The 14,074-nt window shown below is 34.2% G+C and overlaps 1 protein-coding gene across 1 annotated transcript; it reads right to left on the reverse strand.

The window, feature by feature from the left end:
• Positions 1–12,209: 12,209 nt before the first annotated feature.
• On the reverse strand, positions 12,210–13,734 carry LOC128196754 (uncharacterized). Its single transcript, XM_052878301.1, has 5 exons — positions 13,392–13,734; positions 13,010–13,323; positions 12,709–12,929; positions 12,465–12,626; positions 12,210–12,387 (listed from the first exon to the last, which is right to left on the reverse strand). The coding sequence occupies exons 1-5, from the start codon at positions 13,471–13,473 to the stop codon at positions 12,279–12,281; spliced, it is 888 nt and encodes a 295-aa protein (XP_052734261.1). The 5' UTR covers positions 13,474–13,734; the 3' UTR covers positions 12,210–12,278.
• Positions 13,735–14,074: the final 340 nt, after the last annotated feature.

Below are 14,074 nucleotides of genomic sequence, written 5' to 3' on the forward strand. Positions count from 1 at the left end.
GAGATGGAACAAACGGCGATAGAACTATCGGGGTTGTGTGCCGGAGGACTTACGCAATCTAATACAATGAAGCTGCAAGGCTGGATGCAGGGGAGGAGAATTCTAGTGTTAATTGACAGCGGAGCTAGTCATGGTTTTATATCCACCAAATTGGTGAAAGAATTGGGTTTGGAAAGCACCGACACACGTCCTTATAAAGTGTGTTTGGAAGATGGGCAACAGAAAGTGACCAGTGGGTATTGTACAGGAATCCCCGTGAAATTAGACGGTTTGGAAGTCAAAGATAAATTGTATCTCTTTGAGTTACGCGGTGTGGATGTAATATTGGGAGTGACTTGGTTAACTTCCCTAGGAGAGATTAAAGTGGATTGGGGATAGCTCATTATGAAGGTGGAGCAGGAAGGGAAAGAAGTGGAGATAAAAGGAGATCCCACTTTAACACGTAGAATGGTGACACCCGAAGTTCTCTTAAAAGAAGAAGAGATAGAAGTCATGACTCTCGTGTGGAGCTTAAGTCAAGTAGAAGCGGTGGAGGCAGAAGCGGTGGATGCAGATGGGGAAGCCGAGAGATGGGCACCGACGCAAGAGGCAGGGCTGAAACAAATTATGTCAGACTTTGAGGGGGTGTTTTGAGAACCTGAGGGGCTGCCACCTGAGAGGAAAGTAGACCACCGAATACCTTTGAAGGAAGGCACCAAACCCATAAGCGTCAGGCCATACCGCTACCCACATCTTATGAAAACAGAGATAAAAAAACAAGTTGAGGAAATGCTGAATCTGGGCATTATTCGCCCTAGCAATGGGTTGACAAACGCCCCTGCCACGTTCCAAGATATGATGAATTTTTTCCTAAGGCCGTTTTTAAGGAGGTGTGTGTTAGTTTTTTTTTATGATATATTAGTATATAGTAAGTCTTGGGATGAACATATGCAACATTTACACCAAGTTTTGAAGGTGTTAGTACAACATAAATTATTTGCTAATAAAAACAAATGTGAATTCGGAAGAGAGCAAATTCGTTATTTGGGGCATAAAATTTCAAAGGCAGGAGTTGAATGGATGAGGAGAAGGTTTCTACGGTGACAGCATGGCCCGAGACCAAAAGTATTAGAGAGCTGAGAGGATTCTTGGGGTTTACTAGATACTACAGGAGATTCATCAGAGATTATGGGAAGATTGCTTAACCTCTCACCAACCTTCCTAAAAAAGGGAAGTTTGATTGGTCTCCTGCAGGGGTAGAGGCAATGCAGAGACTTAAAACAACAGTAACCACAGCTTCGGTATTAGCATTACCTGATTTTGTCCAAACCTTCTAGGTAGAATGCGATGCTTCAAGTACCGGTTTAGGAGCAGTTCTGTCTCATAATAGAAAACCGATTGCTTATTTTAGCAAGGCTCTGTCAGAAGTGTCACTCACCAAATCGGTCTATGAGAAGGAATTGATGGCTTTGGTGTTAGCCATCCAACACTGGCGACCCTACCTTTTGGGCCAAAGGTTCGTTGTTTATACTGACTAGAGGAGTTTGAGATATTTGTTGGAGCAACATATTACTACCCAAAACCAGCAGAATTGGCTGGCTAAATTGTTGGGATATGAATTTGATATTATATATAGGACGGGGGCATCCAATAAGGGGGCGGATGGGCTCTCAAGGAAAGGGGGGAATTGGAGGAGGGAGAAAAAGTGCTGCAAATGATATCCAGACTGATTTGGCCAGAGTTTCAAGATTTAATGGAGGAGGTGGAGAGGGATGCTAGTCTGAAAAAAATTATGGAGGAATTAAAAGCTTATCCAAATTCTCATTCGGCTTACACAATGGAGAATGGGAGATTACATTATAAAGGGAAGCTAGTCCTCTCTGCCCAATCAAAGTGGATACTTAAACTGTTAGCAGAATTTCACAACACGTTGACGGGAGGGTACTCGGGAGTTTATATAACATACAAGAGGATGGCACAGTCGCTCCATTGGGTGGGCATGAAGAAGACTGTAATAGATTATGTGGTTGCTTGCTTAGTTTGTCAACAACATAAGTATTTAGCATCTTCTCCCCAACGACTTCTTTAGTCACTTCCTATTCCTAAGGCGATATGGGAGGGAATTAGCATGAATTTTGTGGTGAAACTCCCAAAATCCCAAGGATATGACGCAATATTGGTAGTAGTGGATAGGCTGAGTAAATATGGTCATTTTATTCCCATCAAACACCCTTACATGGCCAAATCTATAGCAGAAATTTTCGTGAAGGAGATAATCAGACTTCACGGGATTCCGCTATTATAAACGGATGGGCAAACCGAGGTCTTAAACCGGGTGTTGGAGACATATTTACGTTGTTTCAGCTCTGAACAGCCCAAGGTTTGGAGTAGTGTCCTGCCATGGGCAAAATATTGGTACAACACCACTTACCAAGGAGCCTCTAAATGCACACCTTTTGAGTCCGTTTATGGGAGACCAACACCAACCATCACAAGATACATACCAGGCAAGACAGTAGTGGAAGTAGTCGCTCAGGATCTACAAAACTGTGACGATGCACTGAAACAGTTGTAGTATCATCTCGCAAGGGCCTAGGATCAGATGACCTCTTATGCTAATAAGAAAAGAAAGGAAACCATGATAAAGGAAGGAGATTGGGTCTTCCTTAAAATCAGACCCTATAGGCAAGTTTCTATGCCTACAAAATTACATCCCAAATTGTCAGCACGTTATTATGGACCATTTTTGGTGGAAAAACGAGTAGGACCAGTGGCTTTCAAGCTGCAGCTACCTGAAACAGCGAGAATACACCCAGTATTCCATGTTTCACAGTTGAAATTTCTATTGGTGCACATCATGTTGAAGGCGCACTACCAGTAGAACTGCAGGTTGATCCACATGTGTATAAACCAATGAAAGTCCTCCAAAAACGAACCATACAACACCAAGGAAAGGAACTAGCCCAAGTGTTAATACAATGGCATGAAGGTCGATTGGAGGGTGCTACTTGGGAAGAAGTGCAGTATATCAAACAACAGTTTCCAGATTTCAACCTTGAGGACAAGGTTGATGTTGAGGAAACAGGTAATGTTAGGAAGTTGCAAGTTTATGTAAGAAGGAATAAAAGGCAAGGGAAGTAAATAGCGGGAAAGGTTGTAAGTTTGTTAGGGTGAGAGAGAGTATAAAATAAAAGCTGAGTTGTTGAGGAGGGTATCAGATATTATTTTAGGTTTAGACTGGACCTCTTGGCCAGTAGAGGAAGGGAGGCTTTCTTGGGGGAGATCTATACCTATATTTTTCTTTCTACACGTTACAGAGGAAATAAAAATACACATACATACAATTTCTTTTCTACTATTGAGTGTGTGAGTGATAATAGAAGCTCTTGTTCGGTTCTTTGAATAAAGGAACCTAACAGAAACATTGGCTCACAAATTTATGGCATTTTCTTGAATGTTTCCATTTACAATCTTCCTAATAACATCATTAAAAAAATCGGAATTCTGCACTTGCTTTAAATAAGTTCGTGATTAGAAAGCAAACACATTCCAGAGAGAAACTGTATAATATTAGGATGTGCAAGCAGACACAAACTTGGTGGTCAGCTGCCATAAAATCTAGCTACCTAAAGATAAAACAGGTTTGAATATTAAACAAGTACTTTGGATGGTTTATAAAAATCAATCCCCACTAATATTTTTTGAGATATTAAGTCATTTTCAAACTCTTGACTTTCCCATAACCAAATATTGATCACAAAATATACAAAAATCTCAAGTCGTGAAATGACATAGTTATTTTACATTGTGAACTAAATCTGTGTGGAAAATTAGTTCAGAGAAATAGGGTGTGGTTTTACATATCAATATGTTCAAGATGCGTTGTTCAACGCAGCAGAACAAGGTTAGGCATCATGGCACTTGGAAGATTCAAAATTCTTTAGATATAATTATCCAGCCATGACTACGTGCATTCTATTCAAAAGTTTCAAAGAAGTAAGGCCACATATCTGATTCAACATAGTAGAGAATGAAAGATTTTGTTTAACCTGTAGCAATAGCAGATGGACTGAAAAATGAAACTGTGACTTGAATATTTGTTGCCAACAAGTTGGACTAGAATGTGTCCAATTCAAGCTTCCACCCATATAGTGGTTCTTAATGCTAAGAAATAAATTTAAGTCTAATTAAACTTTAGGTTTAATGTCTCAGTATGTCCCTATTTTCGTCCATAATCTCAAATAGGTCTCCTTTCTTTCGGTGTTTTGCATCAATTAGACCCTTGTCCTTAAAATGGACCTAACGACGTTAATGTATACTTGACGTGACTGAATGATGTGGATTTGGATTATTTTAAAATTAAAAAATTGAGAGCCTCACAGTTACGGTTGCCACCCACCGTAGAGCTTCTTCTTTCACAGGTTTGGTTTCTCCCCTAAAGTTCCACCGGAGATTTCTCCCTCTTCTCTGATTTTGTCATTCAGATAAAGAACATTCCTTAAATTTAATAGTAGAAATATAGAACAAAAATATTATCTTGAGCTGAAACGGGTACTTATGCATCTTTTCAAATTTTTGACCTGTTTCGCTCTTTATTCCTTTTTTTTTAATTCAAAAATTAAAAAAATACACTTCACATACGTTTTAAATGCCACATCATTTAAAAAGACATTATCAGCATGTCACATAACACCGTCCTTAACGGCATCTTCTCAATTTGATGAAAAGTCTCTATTTGATTGAATTTTACAAAAATAAGGACTTAATTGAGACGTCAAAAAAGGAGGGGACCTCTTTGAGATTCTGGACGAAAATAGGAACCTACCAAGACATTAAACCTAAACTTTATGAAATCAGTTTGTAAAATGAAGTTTATGAGATGATATATGTTAAGTGAATTTTAAACTTAACTCAACCCTATAAAACTGACTTATAAAGTGATATTTCTTTGCTATGATGTTAAAAAGTGAACTTTAAGTCTAATTTAACCTTATAAATAATGTTTGCATCCATTTATATATTATGAAATTATGTTGAACACGCGGTCTTCACCACTTAATGATAACCAAAATATTTTATCTCATTGTTTTATTTTTGGTCTTTCCCCATGGTGGTGGTAGCTGAACAACACATCCACAATGGGAACAAACCTTGCAGTTCATGTCATGTTATCATTGCAATGCAAAACCTTTCTCCAATTCGAAGCACAATTCACATCAATTTGGTATTTTGTTAGTATAGTGTTGGAGTTAGGTTCAGCCCACAATTTTGTATCCACAATCCATTCATATAGGAAACATTTGTCCAAGACTGTCTTCTCAATCTATTATTATATAATTTAACAGGAGTATCAGTTTCAATATTCTTGTGTAATTTCATATATATATATATATATATATATATATATATATATATATATATATATATATATATATATATATATATGGGTTTGCTAATTTATGCAAAGTCTCTTTTTAGTTAATACATTTTAGCAAAGTGTATCAAGTTTTAATGGACAAAAAAATCTCTATTAAAAAAAAACATACTTTAAACGTATTTTAATAATTTTAATATTTAATTTAAAATAAAAAAAAGTTAATTATTTACAATCCATTACTTAATAACTATTTTTTATTTTTTTATTTAAAAAAAACTAATAACTAATACACGTGGCAGCAATCATAGATGATAAATAATTACGTGGCAGCAATCATAGATGATAAATAATTACGTGACAGCAATCATAGATGATAAATAATTACGTGACAACAATCATAGATGATAAATAATTATGTGACAGCAATCAGGGATGATATATCAGGTTTGTATGCCCGTAACTGTCAACTTAAATAAATAAGATTTAAATTTTTATATCTATTTTAATCATTAAAATTTTATAAAATTGTGTAACTATTAGAGTTTTATAAAATTTATCTAGTTTTATAAATTAAGATAGTCTAATTTTTTTTATTTTTTTTGTATTTTTAACTATTAGAGTAACTTCATCTGCACCGATTTCGATTAATTATTAGATTTTGAGCCAATCCTTAGACCAATTCAATCGCTGGTCAGATTTAAAAATCACTCTCAAATTTTCTGGGAAAGCTTCAGGAAAGTATACAATGATACTGTTTGAAGTCCAAGTCTACTTAGAAATAGTTTGTTATAGTATATAAATCGTGGAAAAAAAAACGTCTTTATCAATGATCTCATTTGCGATAATACAAAAGTAACATTATGTAACCAGACAAGTTGTTTATGTAACCAGACAAGTTGTTATAGAAACATAATATTAGTTAATCTAAGTAGTTAAACCTAAATTAAACTGACGATCAAATCATGAATACAAGTCTAACTCTTTAAACATTAACTTGTACATCTGCTATGTAAACACGCTGAAATAAATTAATAATGATGTAGGTCGAGAGCTATTCAATATTAGAAAATTTTAAGAATATTCATTTTTTCTGATGCTGAAAATTAAATAAATAATGCATAGTTTGGTTATAAATTATGCAAGTATGATTTAAATATAAACAAAACTCTCCCACATTTTTCAGTCTTTATATATTCAAACCTTAAGTATGGTATGATATCAATGGACTAGACAAACAAACAATTAACAACCCTTAACCAATCGGTTAAAATAGTTGTTGAGGTACTTACAACTGATTGATAGTTAATAAAAATATTAACCATTTATTGATACTCATCAGACCTAAGGATAAGCTCATTTTAATACTTATAAATATATGTTTGACAGGGAAGTCAGGTCACTAATTCTGAGTACTCAGTTTCTATATATTAAATATTATCACGCAAAGTCATTGACTTAAGCGACGAAGTACCTCTTTTACAGAAGGAAGAGTGAGTGAGCGACATAATTTGGATAATAGAGGATCATAAAAAAGTCATATCTAATCTTCAGAACAACTTTAAATGATTTAAGTAAGGGATCTCAACCCTAACTCGAAACCTCTTTTATTTTGTTGAGTAAGGGATCTTCATCATAATAATTAGTCAACTTGTGAATGACTAATTATTATTTTTTTTTTCAAACAAAGGGCATTTTGAACTGAATAAACTTAGAAGGTTGGTTTCCTTTCACATTTAGTCTTTGTCTTGTATTCCTCTTGGAATATGTCTTTAGTATATTTGTCCAATTCTAGTGAGCGAATCTTTTTATGTTCATCTTGTTAAGTGATAGATAAAATCTAAATAAAGTGTATCAACATATTTAATATTTATATTTTACTGTTGGTTCACAACAATAAAAAAATAGAAAATGCATAAAAGTATTAAAATAAAATATTTTATTTTTTATAGGAAGGTTCTATACATGGATATCCTTACAATATATTCAGTCATGGATACGTGCATAAAGCTCTCTATATATAGAGTTTAAGAAACAAACAATAAAAGAAAAACGTCAAGACAATTAGGTTTAAATGTTCAATACATGTGTTAGACAATAACAGCGCACCAGACATTATCTAATCCTAAAAATTTTAATAATTAAAAAATATATATATACATATATAAATATGATGAAATATTTTAAATAAAAGATGCAACTGTTTATTAATTATAATTTAAATGATTTATTATATTTTAAAATATTTTTTTAAGAAATAAGATTTAATAAATAATTAACCAATTAGAAAAGGTATAAGTAGATATTAATTGATATTTTTTAATTTAGTTATATTGCTACATATTAAAAGGTATTATGATATATTCTTATATATTGTTATATATTATTGTTAGATAATAATAAGTGATAATAAAATATTATATTTTTTTTAGAGATATTAGGCTTATAAACTTAGGCGAGAATAATGTTTAAGAGAAAATTTTAATAGAAAGTTGAAAGTCAAGAAAAAGAGGAAGAACATTTTAAAGGTTGAATTTTGAAAGGGAAAAAGAAAGAAGTGGAGAATAAGAGGTACGAGAACTTACATTCTCGTTTTCTTTGCCTGCCTTCTTGTTTGTATGTGATATATTATGTATTATTTTATGAGTCTAAATATTGGAGTAGATGTTATTTAGTATGATTGTGATGACATGTAAATGAAAGTTGTAATGGTGACTTAGTGAAAGACAAACACTTTATTAGTTTCTAATTGATAAGCATTATTATTGATCTTCCTAAGGACTTGAAAGGGACCATACCCTTGGGAGATAAGTTTGGACTTCCACTGTTTATGAAATCTATCTTTACGTAAATGAAGTCAAACCGAATCCCCTTCACTAAAGATCATCTCTCTTCCCCTTATTGTTGTATTTAGCATACCTCTTTGTTTGTTGTTGTATCTTATTCCTAACCCTTTCTGTAATTCTTTGAATAAATTGGATTTGGTTACCCCTTTTTAATGCACAAAATCAAAAGATATAGGAAGAGGTATTAAATCCATACACAACTTCAAAGGGAAAGATTTTAGTAGTCCTATGAACTACTATATTATAGGCAAATTCATTATAGGGAAGATACTCATCTCAAGGTTTATTATTAGCCTTCAAAATTGACCTCAACATAGTAGATAATGATTTATTAACAACTTTTGTCTGCCCATCAATTTATGGGTGACAAGAAACAGATAAATCTAACTTAGTACCTAATCTAGACCATAAAGTTCTCCAAAAGTGACTAAGAAATTTAGGATCCCTATAAGAGGCTATGGTACAAGGTAGTTAAGACAAAATCATCTATAAGACTTATATGTCTAAACACTCTCATGTTTTGAAGTTTAATCAAATAACATTAAACGAGACAAGAATCTGGAAATATTTAACCAGAAGAATAGGATAGGCAGAAATACAAGTGCTAGGAACAAAATCCTCAATCATCCATCAACATAGAAAAGCCTTAGGAAAAAACTTAAGATTACATGGAACAAAAAAAAGGTTAAAGCTTCCAGACGCTACACAAAACGACTTACAAGTCAAAGCGTCTAAGAAAGTTATGCTAAATGTGTAAGCTATACTATACTCAATGATAATCACTTGAACACTTAAAAAGTGAAAAGATGTCAAGACAATATCTTTGACTAAACCCTTTAAAAACCTTAAATACAGATCCAAACTTTGTAGAAAACAAAACGTGTTAAACGCTCTAGCTCTAAAAAGGCAATATCCCAAAAAGCATTTACAACAAACTAGACGATACCATGAGCTAAAATCTTTACTTCGTCCAACGATGAAGTTCTTACTTAACATTTGGTATCTTAAAGAAAAGTTTAAATGATAAACATTACCTCAATGGTAGAAGATGTAAAAATCACTTTGTTGTTTTGAACAAGTATTAAATACCATTAAATGTTCAACGTTCAAAGTCTACTGCATGCACAATCTACATTATTTTATGCAGATAACTTACTACATGCATCCACATGCTTTATTTGAAATATATCAGAACTGAACGTTAGAGACAAAGACATTCAGAAAATGTGCTCTTCATAAGAAGACGTGTCTAAAAGATAGTACAACTTACTTTGAGCAAAGTACTGAAAAAGCAAGCTTGCTCTGAACAAGTTGACTTTAACTAACGGCTGCTTCACACGCAAGACATGGAAGACACAAGATTCAAGGCTAAGAGTTTAGTCTAACAGATATCTTTTAGAAAAGCCTTTAAATAGAAAAACGTTCAAAGGAAGAATCAAGAGATAGCTTACAACAAAAATATCAATCCTACAAAAAGCGTTTAGAAGAAAAGCACAGAAAAGCTCAAGCTTAAAGAGAATATCTGATAAGAGAAAAAGAAAAGTCAAGCAATACTCTTAAGCTTCATCGTAATATTTGGTTACTATTGTAAGAAGAGAGAAAAGAGAAAAGAGAGAAACCCAGTGCGTGTATAGATTGTATTGTATTAAACACATATGCTTTTTGCGAGAGTAATCGTCTAAACGACTTGTAAGCAATCGGTTGATTGCAATTATGAAGAGAATTAAAACACTTGTTGTAAAACTCAGACGAGTTAAGGAAATCTAGGCAAAGTATTAGAGGATACCAGGATTGTCTAGTAGCAGGAGTGGTAAAACTCAACCAGTCTAGGGTAATAGGAGATATTCGTTGATTAGGGATGCTAAAAGTGATGAAGAATACTACACAACCAGGAGTGGGTAAAACTCAACTAGGCAGCGTATCGAGGGATACCAAGAGTGCCTAGGGATATGAGGAGGGGTGAAAGTGCTCAGCTGTAATCTTGTTGAAAATTATAGTGGAACCCTCTAAGGATAGAGGAGATTGGACGTAGCTCAGTTGGAGTGAACCAGTATAAAAATATTTGTGCATTTATTTTTTACTTATGTCTCAACGTTTATCTTATAAACCCTACAGTTGAATTTTAGTTTTGAATACAAGAGCTTCACATACCAAACGATTGTTCATTAAACAAGAAGTTCTTACCAACACTATAGTAAATAACTTGAATACCACGTGAAAAGAATTTGTTTAAAATCAATTACAAGATTGAACGTTTAATGGAACATTTAATAGAACATTTAAAATCTTCCCATACTAAATGGATATTCTTTAACTAAAGAAGTTCTTACAAATTCTACCATCCATATATATATATATATATATATATATATATATATATATATATATATATATATATATATATATATATATATATATATATATATATATATATATATTCTGAACAACACGTAAAAAGAAGTTGTCGTTTACAATCATTCGAAGTCGAGGTTCATGTTATATCAGAAGGGTTGAGATAAAAAAATTTCATTAACACTATTCAACTCTTCTTTTAGTGTTTTTGAGATGGAAAAAAAAAATATCCTTTCATTTAGGATAATACAAAAGTAACATTATGTAACAAAACAAGTTGTTATAGAAACCTAATATTAGTTAATCTAAGTAGTTAAACCTAAATGATACTAACCATCAAATCATGAATACAAGTCTAACTCTTTAAACATTAACTTGTACATCTGCAATGTCAACACGCTGAAACAAGTTAATAATGATATATGTCGAGAGCTATTCAATATTAGAAAATTTCAAGAATATTAATTTTTGCTGATGCTGGAAATTAAAAAAAATAATGCAGAGTTTGGTTATAAATTATGCAAGTATGACTTAAATATAAACAAAAGTCTCACATTTTTCAGTCTTATCTATTCAAACCTTTTATTTTGTTGACATTGCAATTCAACTTGTCAATGTCTATTTTTTTTTCCAATGAATAACAAAGGGCATTTTGAACTGAATAAACGTAGAAGGTTGTTTTCCTTTCACACACTAGTGCAGCGAGGGGCTTTTACCGCGGTTCATTTTCACTATACGTCGCGGTTTAAGAACCGCGGCATATTCAGCCGCGGTAGTAAGTCAGACACTTTAGGCCGCGGTTATAACCGCGGTATATCGGTTGCGGAATATGCCGCGGTTGTCGAGGGAACCGCTGCCTAAATCCATTTTTTTAAAAAAAAAAAAAAAACAATCCCCTATATGCCGCGGTTCAACCGCGGCAAAAGAGGGAACACGATATGCCGCGGTTGGTGTTAAAACCGCGGCCATATGTCTCGTTTTAAAAAAAAACAAAACACTATATGCCGCGGTTGTGGTTAGAACCGCGGCATATTCCCCTGTAGTTTTTTAAAATTGCAGGTCTGTTTTTGTGATATCCACTACCACAAAAACAGACCTGCATATAAAAACATGTACACAAATTCAATTTGAACATAACAAACACATGTTCAAATGTATTTCAACATCAAATAAAGTACAAAGTCTAAGAAAATTCTATCTAATCAAATGCATTGTTTAAATCTAAGAGCTATTGTATAATCTAACTATATACTTCGCAGCAGCGTTCCTAATGAATAATAGTGACTTCTCAGGAACTGGTGTAGTAGTCTTGAATCTCTGCAAAATACAATTCATTTTATTTAGTGTATATGAATTCAACATTTTTTAAAAAATCTAAATTTGTTAAAGTTAAATATTATCGTTTCCCAGCGACTTGTGATGTGAGAACGAACAATATGGGTCATCCAATACATTACATAGTATCCACACTCATATGACCCATTTTGTCTGTTACACTACAATATATCATCACAGTTGATAATAGTTAGTTAATAACATTTGTTATAAAACAATTATAACAAAGTATGACTTTAGCATATGTCAAACCTTGAGAGAAATCCAAGCAATCTTTCTACTGTTAACAATTGATCTCCTACCCATCATCATACTTGCTGGAATAGAACTGTATATAAAAAAAGGTTTTAGCATTCAGTTATATAACAAAGAAAGTCCAAACATTGAGGTTCTTACCAATCAATTGCTTGTTTGAGTTGTGTGGGAGGAGGCCTGTGCAATGAGCAGAACCACAAAGCATAGTTGTCTTGCATAGACATAACAAGAAGTTGCCAATGGCGCCTGAAATTCATAATAACGTAACTATTAAATATTAAAATCACATATGGAACATTATTATGTTAACAAAGTTGACTTACCCGGATATATAAGGCAAAAAGTATATTTTCTTGCCCCTTCCAAAACTTCTTATCAGACTCATGTTGATATGCTCAAAATCATTTGATTCATGAATTGATTGGGGATCAATGAATCCATAATCATCAGAACGCCCCAACTTATTAGTGACCCCAGACATATACCTGAAATCAAAAATTAACTTTGATATAAGGATACTTGATATACAAATGAATTTTATATATAAATAATTGGTCATAGACTTACATCGTCCATAGTTGAATAATTGAAATATTCAACTCTTGTGTTCCCGACACAAGCTCACGGACATCTTGGCTATTAAGGTATATTGGGACCTCAGAGCCTGCCCCAAATACATTAGCATCATACTCAACCTCCAAAGGCTTATCATCAAGGATGTCAGCAAGTAGATGCAATGAAGAAAGAGGGTCATCCTCAGATAGAGGAATCTTCTCTTGTGCCTGCGTCTGTTGTTACATGAAAAGATAAGATAAGTTTTGACATCAAAAACCTTTAAAATTGAGAAGTGTAAAGAGGAATTTCATACCGAGGGGTCAGAAACTGGTTTAACCAAAAATTTAGGCCAACTGATAAACGACTTATATGCTTGTTCCACAGTGAAAATCTCTTCCGTGGACAGAGGAACCGAGGCATCTGGTATGATCATTTCATCCACTGAGACCTTCACCTCATCCTCTAATAGTTGCATACCATGACATACAGTCGCTGACCTAAACTCTGTTCCACGAGCTACCAGCACCATCTCAGTATCCTCTAAAATGTATAGCAGACATGGACTACCATCGTCCATGTCATCCTCTGGGATGGCTGATGCGGAACAACTTCCTTTCGCGCTTCTCCCTGTCAGAGTAAATGTTAGATTATACAAAAGATAGAAATAATTGCACATAAATGTTTTTTAAGTTTACCTGTGGGAGGGGGAGGGATAACATGTTCCTCTATAGGAGACGGCACCGGGCGCATGCTCTGAAACTGCTGCTGGTATAGCATCTGGAATTCAGCCCTCACCTCGGCCCTGATCTCCTCTCTAAGGTCTTGTCGGACCTTTTTTGTGATCTCTTATGTCATCCTTTGTGTATCGCTGTATGAATATGAAGGCTGACGAGAAGAGCTCCCAAAATAATCTGTAATTCCTACTCCAGGACCTGCAACACGTACACGTCCAGGGTGCTTAGGTCGTCCAATCGCAGCAGCAAGAATATCCTGGCGACCCTCTAGAGTGAATTGGCCTTGGGAGCTATGCTCAACCAAGGTGTCCTGTAACATTACAAAACACCACTATTCTTTAAATAGTTTAATGTAGTATGTATAATGACAATACTTATTATTTTAGGAACAATGATAACTTACAATTCTTTCAGAAATCTCTCGTGCAGTGTCGGAAGAGTAGGTGCCCGATGGTCGCATACGGGCCAACTTCCATTTCTCATGTCTAGACGGTGGAGAAGGAGGCTGAGGAGGGCTACCACCCTGAGATGGTGGTGTAGCATCTGTCTTTTGCTTGAGGATTTTCTCCTCAAGCTTCTTATACCCACCACGAGATAATAGGTGGGGGTTTTTGTTGTGAGCACTTGTTCCTTGTGCTTTGCTT

Source organism: Vigna angularis, chromosome 5 (assembly GCF_016808095.1).
Source record: "Vigna angularis cultivar LongXiaoDou No.4 chromosome 5, ASM1680809v1, whole genome shotgun sequence".
Classification (NCBI taxonomy): Eukaryota; Viridiplantae; Streptophyta; class Magnoliopsida; order Fabales; family Fabaceae; genus Vigna; species Vigna angularis.